This window comes from Diceros bicornis, chromosome 15 (genome assembly GCF_020826845.1).
Source record: "Diceros bicornis minor isolate mBicDic1 chromosome 15, mDicBic1.mat.cur, whole genome shotgun sequence".
In the NCBI taxonomy this organism is placed as follows: Eukaryota; Metazoa; Chordata; class Mammalia; order Perissodactyla; family Rhinocerotidae; genus Diceros; species Diceros bicornis.
Genome location: NC_080754.1, coordinates 63,105,646 through 63,128,097, shown reverse-complemented (window position 1 = coordinate 63,128,097; position 22,452 = coordinate 63,105,646). Strand labels below are relative to the sequence as shown.

The window sequence follows — 22,452 nt, the reverse complement described above, 5'->3', positions numbered from 1 at the left end:
GCCTCCCTTCATTCATTCTTATAATTCCCACTAGGATTTAGTCCAATAAAAGTTGTATTTTATGTTATAATGATACATAATTAATTTAAGTAAGGGAAATTCCAGGGGAAAAGATAAATAGAAAGAATATTGTATGCCTGGGACTGAAACTCTACAGTGCTGATGAAAAAGCTTGGGGAAAAAAGGCCTCCTTTAAAAAGACAAGGCAGAAAAAATGTACCTTATTTTGGTAACCATGTTGCTATAGCAACAACATAATGATACACAGAAGGGTTTTCAAAGTTGTACTAGTAATAAAAGATATACATGCATACATAGGTCTATCAATGTTGTTGAATAAATATCCATCTCCATAACCTTGAGAGATCTAGTAATGAGGAAACCCGTGTAAACATTATTTATACCAAGAGTAAAAACACCTGTCAACTTCTATTTACTGTTTGTACATGTTCATAGACAGAAGGAATAAAAGAAAACAGTATGCTCTATACCTAAGGACGTTGGTCTAGAAAACAATCTAGTGTTGTTGTGAGAGAAAAATGAGAATATAATAAAAGGATTACCTGGTCTTAGAACTACATGGTGTGAATAAAACTTGTTTAGGTTTCTCAAAGTTTAAGTAATGCACAGCACAAATATCAATACAATAAATTCACATCTATACATCTATTCTAAGAAAAACATGATATAAACTTCTAGGTTTAAATTATTTGTTAACAGCTCTGTGTCTATTGGAGCCATTTTTCAGTGGCCTGAAAAAGAATAGGTGCTTTTCCAAATGGTACTCAACCTTTTATTTCCTGCCTTCCTCATGTTCATATGTCCAATCACACTCCCATCGGTAACAACTCTCATTTCACTGCAGAGATTCTCACTCTGCCCCAAAAGAGATAAATCAGAATCTTGGGAGAAAGGTGAGGATTTGAGAAGGCCCCCAGAGATTTGAAATTATTCCCTAGGATGTATGCCCCACCCCATGAGGACTATAGTTCTGCATCAGTTCTTTGTCCTAGAAAATATTTACTATTTAAAATTCAGTTGTCCCCAACATTTTTAACATGTATCCTTCTTACACTACTTCCATAAACACCAGAGAGCACTGCAAAAGCAGAAAAAGCAGAGCCTGGACAAGATGTGTACAGAAGACAAGACCTTTTAAAAAGGGAGTCCTTAATGTATTTCTTTTCTTGAGATACTATTTTTCTTCCTCTCAAGGAACTAAAGTAAGCAGGCACATGTTATTTTATGGAGGAAAATTTAATGGTCCAGTGTGGCACACCCTGCTAGTGTCTTCTTCCTTATAACAGAACCTGATATTATTGCAGGAAGCAATGAGCCAACTCCCTGGAATCAGTTCCCCAGACTCCCCTGCAGCCATGGGAAAGCTTTTGATCTCCTAATACAGGCATTTCCTCTCACCGCTTCCCCTTTCATATTCCTGCCTGGTGAACATGATGTCTGGCAGTGCAGAGGCCATCCTGAGATCTGAGAAGACCAGCATGAGGCTGAAGGTCTACTCACTGAAAAAGATAGAGATGGAAATGGGCTGGGTCCCTGGTGACATTGTTGAGTTGCTTATACCCCCTCTTTTTGACTCAAGAAATAAATAACCCTCGTCCATTTAAGCTACTTGCTGCAGAATGCATTCCCAACTGATATAACCGGTCTCCGTGGGACGTAGGTTTGGCAGGGAGAGACAATGACTAAACTGTTTCCCCCATCACCCTCTACTCCAGCTAGGTGTACCTATTTCCTCTAACTCTCTTCATCTATAAACTCAGAGACACTCTCTGTATTAATTTGATCCCAAATTATGGACTCAGTCTGGCTCTCTGAACCCTGGCACCTAACTATGCCCCTTCCTTGGACTGACTGCTCTAGATTTGACTTATATGGTTCACCTGATTTGTAAGAATGGCCCACTATGATAAACAGAACTCTTAAGTCTGGTTCCTCAGGGACAGGCCTTCCCTACTGCTGCTTAAATCTCCATGCACAGTCTCAGTTTGGCATGAACAGAAGAGAAGTCAAAGACAAAATGTTTAGCAGGCACGTAGAGATGCATTTATATAACTACTGACTTTTGTGAGCTAGCTATTGACATTTGGAAGAATTTAATCAATTACTTAAAAAATGTTCAGAGGCAAGATAAGCTCCAACACACCTACCAAGAGTGTGTCACTGGGGCCAGTGGGCAGCTGAGGATCCACCTCCACCCTGCACCAATGAGTCTGAACAAAGCAGTACAAGTTGGTAGTAGTAAGCACTCCACTTTCCTTCTATTCCTGGAGTCAGTGAGGCCCAGTGGGGAACTAAACCTCCATACCCAACTGGCAGTAAGAGACCAAGTGAAGCAGTAAAAAACAGGACTAGCGGCACTCTTATTCCTGCTCCCCATCCACATCCTATGTCAGAGGGTCTCAGCCGGGAGCCTCCAGTCCCAGCCAGCATCAATGAGATAGGATAAGGTGGTGTGAGACAGAGTAGTCAATACTCTGCTTCATTAAAATTCTTTTAAAAGCAATTAAAAATTCTCTTGAAACAAAAGAAAAATAGAAAATCTCAACAAAGAAATAGAAGTTACAAAAAAGAACCAAATAGAAATTATAAAACCAAAAAAATACAATAACTGAAATAAAAAATTCACTGGATGGGCTCAATAGCAGAGTATAGTGACAGAAGATAGAATCAGTGAACTTTAGGATAGATCAACATAACTCACCCAATCTGAACCACAGAGAGAAAGTAGACAAAAATATATATATATTTAACAGAATCTCAGGGACCTGTGGGACAATAACAAAGAGCTAACATTCAAGTGATCAGAGTCTGAGAAGGAGATGAGAGAGAAAGCAGGACTAAATAATATTCAAAAAAATAATGGCTGAAAACTTCCTAAATATGGCAAGAGATATAAACCTGCAGATTCAACAAGCTGTAGGAAAGACCTTATTCTATCCAAATAGAATAAACCAAAAAAAGTCCATGCCAAGACACATCATAATAAAACCATACACTATGATAAGTCATGTATCTATATTGCAATAACTAGGGCAACCACTAAGAAACCTACAGAAAACAATATACTTAAAATCACTATGAATAAATCAAGATATAATCCTAAAAATGTTCAAAAAAAAACCAATAGGAAGGTAAGAAAAGAGAAATGGAGGAAAGAGGACCAGAGGAAACAAACCGAATACAAATAATAAAATGGCATACTTAAACCCTAACAGATCAATAATTACCTTAAATGTAAATGGTCTAAACACAACAGTTAAAAGAGACTGACAGAATAGATTTTAAAAAACATGATTCCACTATATGCTGTCTACAAGACTCACTTCAAATTCAATAACATAGGTAGGTTGAGAATAAAAGAATTAAAAAGTATATATAACATGTAAGCAGTTTAAAAAAAAAAGCATTAGTGTTTTTTTAAATATCAGATAAAATAGACTTCAGAGCAAAGAAAATTACTACAGACAAAGAAGGACATTACATAATGATGAAAGGATCAATCCACCAGGAAGACATAAGAATCCTAAACGTGTTCACATGAAACAACACAGCTACAAAATACGTAAAGCAAAAATTATAGAACTCAAAGAGAAATAGACAAGTCCACAATTACTCCACTCACAGCAACTGATAGAATCATTAGACAGAAAATCAGGCAGGAAATGAAAGAACTCAACAAAACCATCAACTACTAGGTTTTAATTGCCATGTATAGAAAACTCTACCTAACAACATCAGCATACACATTTCTTTTCAAGCACCCATGGAACAGTCACCAAGGCAAAGCATATCCTGTGCCATAAAACAAATTTCAACAAATTTTTAAAAGTTGAAATCATACAGAGTATGTTCTCTGACCATAATGGAATCAAACTAAAAATCAGTAACAGAAAGATAAAAGGATAATATACAAACACTTGGAAACTAAAAAGCACACTTCTAAATAATCCATATATTAAAGAAGTCTCAAAGGAAATTTTAAAAAATTATACACACACACACACACACACACACACATACACACAAACACACAGACAAGCACTAAATGCTTTCATTAGAAAAGAGGGAAGGTCTCAAATAGTCTAAGTTCCTACTTCAAGAAAGTAGAAAAAGAAGAGTAAAATAAACCCAAAGCAAGCAGAAGAAAAGAAATATCAAAAATAAGAGCAGAAATCAATCAAACTGAAAACAGGAAAACAATAGAGAAAATTGATGGAACAAAAATCTGGCTCTTCAAAAACATCAAGAAAATTTATAAATCTATAGCAAGAATGAAAAGGATAAAAAGAGAGAAGACAGAGATCACCAACATTAGGGATAAAACAGGGAATATCACTATAGATACATTAGCCATTAAAGGAATAGTAAGGCAATACTATAAACAAGACCTTCAAAAATTTGACCACTTGGAATTGAATTGTTTGAAAACCACAAACAACCAAAACTCAATCAAGATAAAATAGATATCTTGAATAATCTTATGAGCATTAAAGATATGGAGTATGATTAAAAAGCTACAAAAAAAGAAATCTCCAGGCCCAGATGGTTTCACTGGAGAATTCTACCAGACATTTAAAGGTGAATTAATACCAATTTTAATAATCTCTTCCAGAAATAAAAGAGGAGGGACAACTTCTCAACTCTTCATGAGGATAGTATGAACATAATACCAATACCAAAGACATTACAACAAAAGAAGCTACACATCAATATCCCAATAATTTCAACATAAAAACCCTCAACAAAATATTAGTAAATCAAATCCAGCAAATGTATACAATACAACATAACAAAGTGGGATTTGCTCTAGGTGTGCAAGGCTGGTTCAATGTTTTTAAATTAATCAATATATCCCATCATATCCACAGGATTAAAGAGAAAAATCATATGATCATATCAAAGGACACCAAAAAAACATTTAACAAAATCCAACATTCATTCATACTAAAAGCTCTCAGCAAACTAAGAATAGAGGGGAACTCCCTCAACTTGATATAGAGCATCTACAAAAAACCCACAGCTGACATCATACTTGATGCAGTGAAAGACTGAACACTTTCCCTCTGAGATTGGGAACAGGCAAGGATGTACACTCTCACCACACTTACTCAACATATTACTGGAAATTCTATTCACTGTAACAAGGCAAGAAAAAGAAATAAAATGCATATAGATATTAAAGAAAGAAAACTGTCCATATTTGCAGATACCATGATTGTCTGCATTTCTATATACTAACAATGAACACATGGAAACTGAAATTAAAAACACAATACCATAGAGCCAGCTCTGATGGCCTAGTGGTTCAAGATTGGTGCTCTCACCGCTTCGGTGGCCCTGGTTCATTTCCCGGTCACAGAACCACACCACCTGTCTGTCATGCTGTGGCAGCGGCTCACAGAGAAGAACTAGAAGGACTTACAACTAGGATATAAAACCACGCACTGGGGCTTTGGGGAGGGGGAAAAAAAAAAGAGGAAGATTGGCAACAGATGTTAGCTAGTGCGAATCTTTCCCTGAAAAAAAAAAAAAAAAAAAAAACCCACAAAATCATTTACAATCACTCCAAAGAAAATGAAATACTCAAGTATAAATTAACAAAACATGTACAAGTTCTGTATGCTGATAATTACAAAATGCTGATAAAAGAAATCAAAGAAGACCTAAATAAGTGGAGCAGCATACCATGTTCATAGTATGATTTGAAGATTCAATATAGTAAAAATGTCAATTCTTCCCACACTGATACACAGTTTAATGTGATTCCTATCAAAATCTGAGCAAGATGTTTTGTAGACATAAGCTTATTCTAAATTTTATATGGAAAGGTAAAGGAACTAGAACAACTTAATCTTAAAAAAGGAAAATAAAATAGGAGGAATCACTCCACCTTCAATATGAAGGCATACTGTATACTACAATAATCAGAACTATGGTATTGGTGAACAGACACGTAGATAAATGGAACAGAATAGAGAACTCCAAAACAAGCCAACGTAAATGTGCCAACTAATTTTTGGCAAATGTGCAAAAGCAATTGAGGAAAGGTAGCCTTTCAAACAAATGGTGCTGGAGAAATCAGACATCTATTGGTAAAAAATGAATCTCAACCTAAGTCTCACACCTTATAAAGAAATTAACACAAAATGAATCATGGTCTTAAATGTAAAACGTAAAGCTATAAAACTTTCAGGAAAAAACACAGGGGAAAATCTTGAGGATCTATGGCTAGGCAAAGAGTTCTTAATCTTGACAAAAGCATGATCGAGACAAAGAAAAATTGATAAATTGAATCTCATTAAAACTAAAAACTTTTGCTCTGCAAAAGACCTTGTGAAGAGGATAAAAAGACTGGAAGAAAATATTCACAAGCTACATATCCAGAAAAGGACTAGTATCTAGAGTACCTTAAGAATTCTCAAAACTCAACAGTAAAAAAATCAATATTCTGCGGCCGGCCCGGTGGTATAGTGGTTGAGTTCGCGCACTCTGCTTCAGCGGCCCAGGGTTCGCAGGCTCAGATCCTGGGCGTGGACCTAGGCACTGCTTATCAAGCCACACTATGGCAGGCATCTCACATATAAAGTAGAGGAGGATTGGCAAGGATATTGGCCCAGGGCCAAGCTTCCTCAGCAAAATAGGAAGATTGGCAACAGATGTTAGCTCGGGGCTAATCTTCCTCACCAAAAAAAAAAAAAAAAAAATCAATATTTCAATTAGAACATGAGCAACAGATATAAATACACATTTCACCAAAGAGAATATACAGATAGCAAATAAGCACACTGTTAAGGACTGAATGCGTCCCTCCAAAATTCACATGTTAAAGCCCTACCCCCTAATATGACTGTCTTTAGAGACAGGGAAGTAATTAAGATTAAATGACATCATGAGGGTGGGACCCTAATCCAATAGCACTGGCGTCCATATAAGAGGAGGAGACGTCAGAGATCTCTCTCAGCGCACACACAGAGAAGAGGCCATGTGGAGTCACAGAGAGTGGGCAGCCGTCTAAAAGCCAGGAAGAGAGGCCTTGTCAGAAACCAAACCTGACAGTACCTAGATCTTGGACTTCTAGCCTCCAAAACTGTGAGAAAATAAATTTCTGTTGTCTAAGACACTCAGTTTGTGGTATTTTGTTATGGTAGCTCTGGTAGACTAATACACACATGAAAAGATGTTTAACATCATTAGCCATCAGGGAAATGCAAATTAAAACCACAATGAGGTACCACTACACACCTATTGGAATGGCTAAAATAAAAAATAGTGACAACATCAAATGCTGATGAGGATGTGGAAAAATTGGATGACTCATATATTCCTGATGAAAATGTAAAGTGGTACAGCCACACTGGAACACTATTTGGTTCTAATAGTGTTAGAATTACTAATTACAAAATCAAACATGTAACTACCATACAATCTAGCAACTGCACTCTGGGCACTTATCCCAGAGAAATAAAAACTCATATTTACACAAAAATCTGTACATACTCATAGCAGCTTCATTTGTAATAGTGAAAAACTGAAAACAACCAACATGCCCTTCTATGAATGGTTAATGTGAATCATTAAACAAAATGTGGTACATCCACACCATATAATACTATTCAGCAATAAAAAGGAGTGAACTATTAATACACAGAACAACTTGGATACATTTCCAGAGAACCATGCTGAGTGAAAAGCCTATCTCCAAAGACTAATATTGTGTGATTCCATCTAAATCACACTCTTAAAAGGATAAAATTATAGAAATGGTGGTTGCCAGGGGTCATAAATGGAGGAAGGAGAAAAGTGGTTGTGACTATAAAAGGGCAACATGAGGAATCCTTGTGGTGATGGAACTGTTCTGTAATTTGACTGTATCAATGTCAATATCCTGGTTGTGATATTGTACTATAGTTTTACAAGCTGTTACCATTGGGGGAAATTGGGTAAAAAGCACACAGGATCTCTATTATTTCTTACACTGCATGTAAATCTATAATTATCTCAAAATTAAAATTTAATGTAAAAAATCCTTTCAATCCTAAATACAAATATTTCTGACCGATAATCTGCCATTATGGTTCTTCAAGTCTCTGAAATAAACACCCAGCTATAATCAGTGTGCTCCTCTGTGAAGACTGTGAAAGGTATAATTTGCTACATGTCATTCTGGTCAGCTGGTGAGTATCATAAGCTTAAACTAATAGGTTCAATAAGCTTAAGTCAACAGATAACCCCAGTAGCTATAATGATGATATATTTGGCTATGCAGTGTCAATCTGTCTACAAACACAGAATTTCCTGTGGCTACTCAAATGGAGTCCTTTGCAGAGGAACTCTGAAGCAGACCTCCCAGAGAGGTCCCCAAAGATATTTCTGCCACAATGTCAAGTTGGCAGCTCAACACTAGACTATGACAGACACCAGAGGAATTGACTGAGGAGTAATAGCATTAACTAATTATAACCAGAAAGTCAAAGTTAGAAAAAAAGCTATTTCAAATCCATACTTTGTTTTTTAAGTCTTAGCACTCATATTTTTCTGCCTATTTCCTTTGTCTTAGGGTGTCTGTACTTTGATTCAGATTTCATGAGTCTTAATGAGTCCAGTTATGAACATTTACAGCACATGAAAAAAATAAAAACGTTAAAAGAAGTATTAACTCACTTTTTAAAATGTTAGTATAAAACTTCTGGTTTCTGGTCAGGAGCATAAGGAGCTTAGAAGTCACTACCCTATCCTAACAATAAGTAAAAAGATGAACAAACTGAAAAATCAACAACTCTTCTTAGATCTGTCAGAGAAACGAGGTCAAAGGGCAAACCACTGCCCCCCAAACTAGAGAAACCGACAAAGGTGGATACAGAGAATCACCACTTCTCAGAGCAGAAATCCACAAGAGAAACCTCCATGGAACCAGTGCTAAGGTAGAAAAACCTGAATTATGACTGACAAATGACTGGAGGCCCACTGTGGACAAGTCAACAGAGAAAAACTCCAAGAGGACCCAGTTATAGTGGGGGAACCACACACTTTTGTGAGTTTCACCTCCAGGAGCCCTACCAGGTCCTTGCAGTGAATATCTGAGGAAAATCCACCTGTGCTTCCAACAGGGCGATGGGAAAGTAAATATTTTCAAATATGCCAGAGCTTTCTATTCTGTTTAACAAGGCCTGCCCTCAGGAGAAACTCTTTTATCAGAGCCTAACCTGCTGGGGTTTTATCAGAGCCTAACTAACTTGGCAAACAGAAATACCCAACTTCAGCCCACTCTAGACATCCTGTCCCACCTAAGGGTGAGGGTAGGGGGTGGAAAGTCTAGGAACTGAGAACATCGGTGAGGTTCACAGTCCAGAGGCATAGGCTCACTACAAGACTGAGAACTAATCATGCGACTATAGAACACTACACCCCTCCCCCCCACATTACTAAAGGTCTATTTACTGCAGTTTCTTTTTTTTTTTTTTACTGATGAATTTTGGGTTACCTTTAAAGTTCTGAATTGTTTTAAATGCAGTGCAGTATATTTCATTTTTTAACTTCTAGGTGCTCATGTAAGAACTCTCACTTTTTGTCAAGTACACAAGAAGATTATTCTGGATTATTACCTTGAAACTTTTTTTTCTTTTCTCCTTTTTTTTTTTTTTACTGCAGTTTCTTTCACCCAGTACATCATATCCACCTTTCAACAAAAAATTACAAGGTGGCCTAAAAGGCAAAAAGACACAGTTTGAACACACTGAACAAGCATTAGAACCAGAGTCAGATATGGGAAGAATGTTGGAATTATGAGACCAGGAATTTTACAAAACTATGATTAAAATGAAAAGAGCTTTAATGGGAAAAGTAGACGACATGCAAGAATAGATGGATAATGTAAGCAGGAAGATGGAACTTCTAAGAAAGACTCAAAAAGAAATGCTAGTGATCAAAAACACTGTAAGAGAAATGAAAGACTCTGATTGGCTCATTAGCAGACTAGGCATCACTGAGGAAAAAAATCTCTGAGCTTAAGGATACGACAAGAGAACTAAAATCTTCTAAAACTGAAAAGCAAAGAGAAAAAAAAAATATGAAAGAACTTTGGGACAACTATAAAAGGTGTAACATATGCATAATAGGAATACCAGAGGAGGAGAAAGAGAGATAGCAAAATAAGAAACATTTGAAACCACGACTAAGAATTTTCTCCAAATTAACATCAGACACCAAACCAGAGATCCAAGAACTTCAGAGAACACCAAACAGGATAAATGCCAAAAAAACCACACTTAGGCATATCATCTCCAAACTACAAAAAATCAAGGATAAAGAAAAAATTCTGAAAGAAGCCAGAGGATAAAAACACCTTACCTATAGAGGAACAAAGATAAGATTTATACCCACCTCCTCTTCAGAAATCATGTAAGCACGAAAAGAATGGAGTGAAATATTTAAAGTCTGAGAGAAAAAAACCCACCAACCTAGCATTCTATACCCTGAGAAATCATTCCTTCCAGGTGAAAGAGACATAGGACTTTCTCAGATAAATAAAAATTGAAAGAATTTGTTGCTAATAGATCTGCTTTGCAAGAAATGCTAAAAGAAGTTCTTTGGAAAGAAGGAAAAGAATGTAGGACAGAAACTCAGATCAACAAAAAGAAAGAAAGAGCATCAGAAAAGGAATAAGTGAAGGTAAAATAAAAACTTTTGTTTTCCTTATTCTTAATTAGCCTAACATGTAACAGTTCATTCAAACTAATAATTGATCAGCAATGTATTTGATTATGTATGCTTTAAAAAATATATATGTACATTTATGTACACTTACTTATAAGTGAAATGAATGATGGCAATGATACAAGTGATGAGAGGGAGAAATTAGGAATATTTTACTATAAAGTACTTGGCACTACTCATGAAGGAGTCTAGTGTTATTTGAAAATAGACTGGATTAGTTGTGAATATATATTGCAAACTCTAGGGCAATAACTACAAAAAGTGAGAAAAAGAAGAATAACTGATATTCTAAGAAAGAGAAAATATAATTATATAAAATGCTCAATTAAATCCACAAAAGGCAGAAAAAGCATGGAAGACAAAAACAAAAATGAAGAACAAGAGCAACAAATAGAAAACAGTAACGAAAATGGCAGATATTGATCCAACTATATCAATCATTACTTTGAATGTCAATGGTCTAAATATACCAATTAAAAGACAGACATTGTCAGAGTGGATCAAAAAACAAGGCCCAATTATATGTTGTCTGCAAGAAACTCACTTTAAATATAAAGACACATATAGATTAAAAATAAAGAGGTGAAGAAAGATATGTCATGCTAACATTAATCAAAATAAAGTGAGAATATCTATACTAGTTTCAGAGAAGACTTCAGAGCAAGGAAAGTTATCAGGGATAAAGAGGGGTATTACATAATGATAAAGGGATTAATACTCCAAGAAAATATAATAATCCCTAACAACAGAGCCTCAAAATATGTGAGGTAAAAGCTGATAAAATTGCAAGGAGAAATGGATGAATCTACTATTATAGTTGGAGACTTTAACACGCTTTTATCAAAAATGGACATATCCAGCAGGCAGAAAATCAGTAAGGACATAGTTGAACTCAAAAGCATCATCAATTAACTGATATAATTGACATCTATGGACTACTTCATCCAACAACAGTAGAATACAATATTCTCAAGATCACATAAAATATTCACCAAGACAGACCACATTCTAGGCCATAAAACACATCTTAACAAATTTAAAAGAAGAAAAATCATAAAATTTCTGAGCTCAGACCACAACGAAGTTAAACTAGAAATCAAACAGAAAGAACTAGGAAATCCCAAAATACGTGGAGACTAAATAACACACTTCTGAATAACATATGGGTCAAAATAGAAATTGCAAGGTAAATTTAAAAATTTGAACTTTGAGGGCCGGCCCAGTGGCACAAGCAGTTAAGTGCACGCACTCCACTTCAGCGGCCCAGGGTTCACAGGTTCGGATCCCGGGCGCACACCTCCGCACCACTTGTCAAGCCATGCTGTGGCGGCGTCCCATATAAAGTAGAGGAAGGTGGGCACGGATGTTAGCCCAGGGCCAGTCTTCCTCAGCAAAAAGAGGAGGATTGGCAGATGTTAGCACAGGGCTGATCTTCCTCACACACACACACAAAAAACTGAACTTTAAACCAAATGAAAATGAAAATACAACTTACTGAAATTTGTAGGATGCAACAAAAGCAGTGCTTAGAGGGAAATTTATAGAATTGAGTACATTTATTAGAAAAGAGGAAAGATCTAAAATCAATAACCTAAGCTCCCACTTTAGGGAACTAGAAAAAGAAGAGAAAATTCAATCCAAAATAAGCAAGAGAAAAGAAATAATAAGAATTAGAGCAGAAATCAATGAAATTGGAACAGCAAATCAATGGAGAAAAATCAACAAAACGAAAAGCTACTTATTTCTTTGAAAAGATCAATAAAATTGATAATCTTCAAGCAAACTAACAAAGAAAAAGAGAGAGAACACAAATTGCTAGCATCAGAAATGAAGAGAAGACATCACTAGAGATCCCATGAATATTAAAAGGATAATAAAGGAATACTACGAATAACTCTATGCCCACAAATTTGATAACCTAGATGAAATAAGCCCATTCCTTGAAAGAAATGTTGAAACTCATGCAAAAATAAATAAACCATCTGAACAGAATTATATCTATTAAAGAAATTGCATCAATAATTAATAAACTTCCCAAAACAGAAAGTACCAGGCCCAGATGGATTCACAGGTAAATTCTACCAAACACTTAAGGAAAAAACTACACCAATTCTCAATTCCACAAGATAGAAAAAAAGAAAATACTTCCTAACTCATTTAATGAGGCCAGCATTACCCTAATACCAAAATCAGACAAAGACATTAGGAGAAAAGAAAAGTACAGATCAGTATATTTCCTGAATACAGATTCAAAAATCTTCAACAAAATATTACCAAATGAAATCCAAAAATACATAAAAAGAACTATACACCACAACAAAGTGGGATTTATTCCAGGTATGCAAAGCTGATTCAACATTCAAAAATCAATTAATGTAATCCATCACATTAACAGGTTAACAAAGAAACATCACACGATCACATCAATAGATGCAGAAAAAATGATTGACAAAATCCAACATCCATTCATGATAAAACCTCTCAACAAACTAGAAATAGAGAGAAACTTCCTCAACTTTATAAAGAAGATTTACAAAAAACCTACAGCTAACATCACACATAATAGTGAGAAATTTGAAGCTTTCTTGCTAAGATGAAGAACAACACAAGGATGCCCCCTCTCATCACTGCTGTTTAACATCGTACTGGAAGTCCTAGCCAATGCAAGGACAAGAGGCTAATGCAAGCTAACACAAGAAAAGGAGATAAAAGGTATACAGATTGGGAAGGAAGAAATAAAACTGTCTTTGTTCACAGATGACACGATCGCCTGTGTAGAAAATCTGAATCAACAAAAAAACTAGTGTAACTAATAAGCCATTATAGCAAGGTTGCAAGATACAAGGTTAATATACAAAAGTCAATGACTTTCCTATATACCTTGAACACATGAAATTTGAAATTAAAAATATATTACCATTTACATTAGTAACTTCCCAAAATGAAATACTTAAGTATAACCCTAATAAACTCTAACAAAATATGTCCAAGATCTATATGAGGAAAACTATAAAACTCAGTTGAATGAAACAAAAAACTAAATAAATGGAGAGATATTCTGTGTTTGTGGATAGGAAGACTCAATATTGTCAAGACATCAATTCTCTCCAACTCGATCTATAGATTTAATCCAATCCCAATCAAAATCCTAGCAAGTTATTTTGTGGATATTGACAAACCGATTCTGAAGTTTATATGGAGAGGCAGAAGACCCAGATAAGCCAACTTAACATTGAAGGAGAAGAACCAAGTCAGAAGACTGATGCTACCTGACTTCAAGACTTACTATAAAGCTACAATAATCAAGATAGTGTGGTACTGGTGAAAGAAAAGACAAAGAGATTAATGAAACAGACTAGAGAAATAGAGCCAGAAATAGAGCAACATAAATACAGTTAACTGATCTTTGACAAAGGAGCAAAGGCAATACAATGAAGCAAAGATAGTCTCTTTAACACACGTGCTGGAACAACTCAAAGATATCCACATGCAAAAAAAAAAAAAGAAAAAGAAAAAGGAATCTAGACATAGATCTTAGACTCTTCACAAAAATTAACTCTAATGGATCATAGACCTAAATGTAAAATGCAAAACTATAAAACTCCTAAAACATAACATAGGAGAAAACTTAGATGACTTCAGGTATGTTGATAACTTTTTAGACACAACACCAAAGACAAGATTCCTGAAAGAAATAATTGATAAGCTGAACTCCATTAAATTTAAAAACTTCTGCTATGCAAAACAGAATGTCAAGAGAATTGGAAGACAAGCCACAGTCTGGCAGAAAATATTTGCAAAAAACACATCTGACAAAAGACTGTTATCCAAAATATACATAGAACTCTTAAAACTCAACAATAAGTGAAAAAACTGATTTTAAAAAAAGACCTGAAAAAACACGTCAGCAAGAAGACATACAGATAGAAAGCATATGAAAAGATGTTCAACATCATATGTCTTAGGGAAATTAAAACAACAACGAGGGGCCGGCCCCGTGGCTTAGTGGTTAAGTGCGCGCGCTCCGCTGCTGGCGGCCCAAGTTCGGATCCTGGGCGCGCACCGACGCACCGCTTCTCCGGCCATGCTGAGGCCGCGTCCCACATGCAGCAACTAGAGGGATGTGCAGCTATGACGTACAACTATCTACTGGGGCTTTGGGGGGAAAAATAAATAAATAAAATCTTTAAAAAAAAAAAAAAAAAAACAACGAGATACTACTACACACATACCTGTTAGAAAGTCTAAAATCCAAAACACCAACAACACAAAATGTTGGTGAGGATGTGGTAACAGGAACTCGCATTCATTGCTGCTGGGAATGTCAAGTGATAGAGCTACACGGGAAGACAGTTTGGTGGTTTCTTACAAAACTATACATTCTCTTGCCATGTGATCCAGCAGTCACACTCTTTGGTACTTACTCAAAGGAAATGAAAATGTATGTCCACACAAAAACTTGTATGTGGATATTTATAGCAGCTTTATTCGTAATTGCCCAAACTTGGAAGAAAACAAAATATCCTTCAGTAGGATAAATAAACTGTGGTACCTCCAGAAAATGGAATATTATTCAGCGCTAAAAAGAAAGCATTATCAAGCCATGAGAAGACATGGAGGAAACTTCTACGCATATTACTAAGTGAAAGAAGCCAATCAGAAAACGCTACATAATGCATGACTCCAACTATACGACATTCTGGAAAAGGCAAAACTATGGAGACGGCAAACGGATCTGTGGTTGCCAGTCCTTAGAGGGGAAGGAGGGACGAACAGACAGAACACAGAGGATTTTTAGGGCAGTGTAACTATTCTGTATGATACTACAATGGTGGATACATAGCTTTATACATTTATCAAAAGCCACAGAATATATAACACCAAGAGTGAACCCTAATGTAAATACGGATTTGGGGTGATAATGATGTGTCAATGTAGGTTCACTGATTATAATAAATGTATCACTGCGGTGTGGGATGTAGGGAGTGTGGGAAGTTGTAGGTGGGGGGCAGAGGGTATATGGGAACTCTATGTACTTTCCACTAGATTTTTCTGTGAACTTAAAACTGCTCTAAAAATTTATTAATTTTTTAAAAAATTCAGTATAAAGCCTTTGTGAAGTGGAATGATACAAAATGTAATTTTAAAAATCAAGTGTTAGAAAAATTGAAGTAGGTCAAGAATATTCTATATTAAAACATATGTAATCCAAAAAGATAAGTCCTATATCTCCCATCCACTTAACTTCAAAATAGATAGAAACTGACAAATCCACATTCAATTTGCAAGACTTTAATATTCCCTTATGATTTGCCAAATGAAATAGACAAAAATAAGTAAAAATACTTAGAATTTGAACAGCACAATTAACCAGTGTATTTAACAGATCTATTAAAAACTTATATCCCTAAAACAAAGAATATGCATCCTTTTCAAGCAGCTATGGAGTATTTCCAAAAACTCACTGTTTATTAAATTCTCAATAAGTTCTTCTAAATAAGTCACATTCTCTGTCTATATTATTACCTCTATAAAAATAGACATAAATAAAATGATAGCCAAAAAATAACTATCCACTTAGAAACTTAAAAATATTCTTCCAAGAAGTCCTTAGATTAAAAAGGAAATTAAAACTAAACTTCTATCTTATTTAAAAGTAAATGAAAATAAAACACTATTATCAAAATGTTTGTTGTTGCCAAAGCTTGTTACCACAGGAAAACTCGATAACTTTAAATGTAATTACCAGAAAAAGAGACTGAAAACAAATTAACCAAGCCTTCAATGAAGTAACTAGTAAGAAAACTAGAAATTTGTAAAAGGATAATAAATAAATATAAATATAAGAGTGTAAATTAATAAAATAGAAAAGATTTGATGAATTAAGCTAAAATCTGGTTCTTTGAAAAGGCCAATAAAACAGACAAATCTGTTTATTTTCCTATAAAAAAAGTTTTCTCTCTCCTCTCTTTATCCTCTCTGTCTCTCTCTCTCTTAATCAAACACAAATAATCAACCCAAAAAAACACAAAGCGGGTCACAAAAGATACAGAAGAAAATTTTTAAATAAGAGGATCCTGCATATTACTAAATACCAAGAAATTTGAAATGCTTGATTTTTCTAGGAAAATATCAGGTTCCAAAATTGACTCAAGAAGAGGTAAAATCCATAAATAAGCTAATAATTATAAAGAAAGCATAATGGATTTCAAAATTCTATTACCCAAAAAAGATATAAGACACTTTTTTTTTTTTTTTTTTTTTGCTGAGGAAGATTTGCCCTGAGCTAATATCTGTTGGCAATCTTCCTCTATGTTGTATGTGGGTCACCACCACAGCATGGCCTCTGATGAGTGGTGTACATCTGTGCCCGGGAACCAAACCCAGGCCACCAAAGCAGAGTGCATTGAACTTAACCACTAGGCCATGAGGCCAGCCCCCAGGACATATTTTTTATGAAGGAGATTCTATCAAAGCTGCAAGAACAGGCAACTCACATGTTACTCAAAATGTCTGGTACACACCAAAGATGGAAGTCTTCTTAACTTTTTTTAAGATGCTGGTATGAGCCAGCCTTTACACTGTAAAAAAAGAAAACTACAGGCCAACCTCACCTGTGAACATAGATGCAAAAATCTATGTAAAACATTAACAAATTAATCCAGCACCCTATTAAAAGAACAATATTCTTCATAAATTGTTTCACACATAACTAGTAACATGAGCAATTATTTTAGTGGTACTGAGAAAAAACACATTTTATTTTAATAATTACATATTTGTTTTTTATTTTCTATTTATGGTAAGTGATAATGTTTTCCCACTCACTATTCTCATAGAAAATTTCCTTTAAATACATATATTTAAGGGAGTATTTATGGAAAAATGGTACAGAGTGCTCAAAACTGTGGAGAAGAAGAAGAAGGTAAGCAAATATATGAAATTTAGGGAACCCTGAAAGACATACCATAATCAAAATGGCTTTATTCCAAAAATGCAAGTACAGCTTCACATAAGAAAATCTATTAGTATTATTTACTACATTAACAGATTAAAGGAGAAAAATCACATGATCATCCCAAGAGAAGATGCAAAAGCATTTATGTATTAAAATTTAATAACTATTCCTGATTAAAAAATAAACCTTAAAGATCTAGAAATAAAAGGAGACTTCCTTTAACTGATAAAAGTCATCTGTAAGAAACCTATAGCGAACATCCTATTTAATACAGAAACACACTAGATAGGTTCACATTAAATCAGAAATAAGACAGATGCATTCTACAAGTTTGCTATTCAATACTGTTCTAAAGGTCCAATCCAAGTTAATGAGATAAAAAGAAGTAGGGCAAGGCACAACTATCAGAAATAAAAAGGTAAGACAGTTACTATTTGCATATAACGTGACTGTTTTATATATGTGTGTGTGTGTATACATATATAATGAATATATATAATATATTCAAGAAAATCAACTGAAAAATAAATACAAGTAATAAAAGAATTCAGTAAAAGAGCTAGAGATAAAATCAACATACAAAAATCAATACCTTTCAGAAAAATTAAAAAGTGTAATGAAGAAAAAGATCCCATTCCCAATAGCAACAAAAATTATATGTCCAGGAATTAAACTAATATGGAAAGTGCAAGAAAATTACAAAATTTTATTGAGGGATTTAAAGAAGACCTATAGAAATGGAGAAAAAAAATACCATGTTCCAGGATAAGAAGACTCAAGATTATAAAGATGTCAAGTTGCCCGAGAGAGTAAATGCAACTCCAGTCTAAATCGTTATACAAAATGCTTTACGGAATCTGACAAGCTGATTCTAAAGTCCATCCAGAAGAGAAAATATGTTAGAAAAGCCAGGATAACCTGTCAAGCAAGACAAATACTTGCCCTACAACATATCAAAACATAAAGCTAAAGTAGTTAAAAGTGTGGTGCTGATCCATTCCTATACACGGAATATTTGTATCCCCCCAAAATTAATAAATTGAAGCCTATTTCTCAATGTGAGCCTATTTCTCAATGTGATGCTATTTGGAGGTGGGGCTTTTGGGAGGTAGTTAAGTCATATGGATGAAGTTCTCATGAGACCCAAGAGAGCTCCCTTGCCTCTTCCGCCGTGTGAAGACACAGCAAGAAGATGGCTGTCTGTGAACCAGGAAGGGGGCTCTCGGGAGACACCAAATATGCCAGCACCTTCATCTTGGACTTCCCAGCCTCCAGAACTGTGAGAAATAAATAAATAACATTGTTTATAAGTCACCCAGTCTGTGGTACTTTGTTATAGCAGCCCAAAGGGACTAAGACACCTATTGATAGACAATAGATCAATAGCACAAAACAGAGTCCAGATATAGACTAGAATAGAAATTAATAGGTTGTATTTCAAATCAAGGGAGAAAGGACAAAGGATTTAATAAATGATATTGGGACAATAAGCCATACATTCAGAAAACAATAACAAAAAACATGAAATTTTAAATCTACCTCATGAAAATTAATTCTAGATAGATTAAAAAACTAACTAAAACAACAATACTATAAAAGTTCTAAACATATGATGTTTTCTTCAACTTGCCTGAAACTAGGTTAGTGTTATCCAGAGTAAGTTTCTATTGTTTGCAGCCAAAGGCTGACACAGAACACTGACCAGAATTTGGCATAGGATACGAAAAAAAATTGATATAGAAAAAATACAATAAACAAAAAGATAAGCAACCATGAGAAAATATTAGCAACATACATAAACAAAGTAAAATGTCCATGTTATATTAAAAACTCCTATAAATAAACAAAAATAAATAACCCAGTAAAAATTTGTACAACATATATGAACAGGTAATTGAGAAAGAAATAAAAATATCTAATAAACATGTGAAAAAATGTTCAACCTCATTAGCAATAAAGAAACAAATTAAATAACAATGAAGTAACCTTTTTTTACTCAAGAAAAAAGTGAAAATTTGAGAAAAATCAGGAAGACTCTAATATTAAAAATTTGTAGGAAGATGGCCACTCTATAAACTATTCGCCAAATATAAATTAATGCTATCTTCTCAAAGGACAATTTGGTATAATATCTATCAAAATTTTAAATTGGCATTTCCTTTCTTTTAGCAATTTCACTTCTAGGAATTTATCCTATGGAAAACATATGTACACAAGAATATAAATATAAATACTACGTGTAATAAGAAATATCGGAAATAATGTAAACGTTGAAAAAAGAAATGGTTAAGTAAATTATGGCATATTCTTAGTACGGAAAATGTTGCAGCAGCTAAGAACACAGTAGATCTATATGTATTAACATGGAACAATTTCCAATATATATAGTTAAGTAGCAAAAGTCACAGAACGATATGATTAATATATTGCTTATGTTAAAAACTAGTCTATTAAAAGATAAAGATTTTAAAACTACACAGCTTATATATAATACATTACATATACTAAAAAAAATATCTATCATAAAGGTAAAGGCACAGTGAAGGATGTAAAACCATAGACATCAAACCATTAAAAGTGGTTTTATCCTCAGTAAGAAGAAAGCAATCAGCGGGATGAAAAGGGACCTTCTTGCCTTCTCTTCTATATACTGCTTTTATTTCATGTGTTTATGTATTACTTATATAATACAGTATTTTATTAAAGAAAGTAAAGTGTGAATAACGCCAAACAAAAGAAGCTCTGACAGGCAAAAACCCTCCAAATTTTAAATTTTAAACCGAATACTTCAAATTTTTTATTTTTCCACTCAAATATTATGAGATACTTTATTATTCAAATTTGAAATCCAAGAAACTATAACAAAATTTTTTTGGTAAAAGACTAAAAAATATCGGACTCAACTGACATTTAATGTAATTATAAAAATTTGTAACAAAATATAATAGAAGTACTTAATCCTAAGAGATTTAACAAAGTCTCTACTTTTACAAAGACATGATATTCATTAAATTCATTAATTTAACGTTTATTAACATCAGCTGTCAATATTTTAAGTGGAAATATTCATTCATAGGAAAAAGGAAAAGCCATAAAACACCAGCAAAAACCATTCTGTAGAAGTGTCTATATAAGCTGATTGAAGTATCTTTAGGCAGACTAAATTGCTGATTAAATTTGACAGCGTTAGGAACCCATTCTGTAATTTTATTCCAATTTCAGTGATTCAGAATCATGTACCAATTTTAATGTCTTGGGATCCTTTTCAAAACAAGACAACCTTATTCTAAAACTCTAAATATTCAATCCATTTAAAAACAAACGTTAGGTATCAAAAACTACAAAAATTCCCCTGATTTTTATAGACAAATCTTCTCAATAATAAAATAAAGATATGTATCTGGGGAAAAATAAAACTTAACCCACCTCAACTTACAGTTATGAAATTAATTGGTTTCTATTTATTCAGATAGTAAATATATGCCTCAAAGGAATGCTCAAATTAACATTAACAATTATATTTAGTAATTATCAATAATTAATGAACTCAGTGTATAAAAGTGTAAATTATATCTGATATAGAGAAATTCTAGAAAAACATTCAAAGTCTATTTATTTTCTGCACTTTTCTTTCAAATTAAATAAATGACAGAAAAGAATAACATACTCCAACCTTTCTGTTTTGGATTCATTGTCAGTTTTGTACTGTTCAAAATCTTGGCTAAGAAACCGTAGCTTTTCTTGAAGTTTATTTTCACGTTCTACACTTCCTTGATAAAATTTCATCTCTTTTTCCATCGCCTTCACTTTTTCTTCCATAGCCTTAAACTCATGGAGAATTAGATAGCTGACTCCACAGTACTTACAAACTTTTTCTTCAGGGGACATCTAGAAAATAGAACACACATTTACTGACATGGTATTTTTTAAATTCTAAAAAACAAAGTTCAACTGAAGATGCAACCATGTTGGTCAAATGAAGTAAATGTATACAGTACTGTGTTATGGAGTAACAACTATGACATTCCCTACATCTGAACAAAATTTTAAAAACTGGCATGATATTGACCCTGACACAAAATTTTGGAATTAGAAAAGTCTTTCAGAGTAATTATTCCTCCATAGTATCTCCAAGAAAGATTTACTCTTGAAATATTTTCCATAAAATAAAACTAAAAATGATGAAAACATCTTTACAATTCTTGTTTTAAGATGAGTTTTTCATGAAGTAAGAAGAAATCACTGCCAACTGCACTGTGATCCTGCAGATGCCTCTTGGATTTTTCAGATCTTATTTTCCTCATTTATAAAATTATGGCATTAGACCAAATGAATGCTAAATTCCTATTCAGTTTTAACATGATTTTTACAGAATTTAATGTTCTGTCATAAAACCACAAATAGGAAAAACACTTAGAACCTAATTTCTTCTCCCTAAATCCGTTCTTTTCCCCTCAGATAGGTAAGGTTATACCCGTTTTCTCGGTAAGGAAATGGAGACTATTGCAGTTAAATAACCAGCTCATAGATGGAGAAGTTGGGATTAAACCCAGGTCTATTTAAAACCAGTACTATGCCTGTAGCCTGTAACCATTTGTATCATATTTGTCTACTATGTGTATGTCAGCTAAATCCTCTTACTTCCTTCAGATCAAATGTTCATATATCTCTGGCCAGCATAGAGGCAGTGAAAAATGGAATTTTAGTCAAGTCAAGAGAGAAGTAATTCTTTTTTCTGTCGAAAGTATACAAATATTCCT

The 22,452-nt window shown here is 34.1% G+C and overlaps 1 protein-coding gene across 1 annotated transcript in view; it reads right to left on the bottom strand.

Moving 5' to 3' along the window:
• Nucleotides 1-22,452, bottom strand: part of LEKR1 (leucine, glutamate and lysine rich 1) — a 185,409-nt gene that overhangs the window by 149,007 nt on the left and 13,950 nt on the right. Inside the window, exon 3 of the mRNA XM_058556444.1 lies at nucleotides 21,366-21,580. Within this exon, the coding sequence (XP_058412427.1) occupies nucleotides 21,366-21,580 (215 nt within the window). The remainder of the gene's footprint in view (nucleotides 1-21,365; nucleotides 21,581-22,452) is intronic.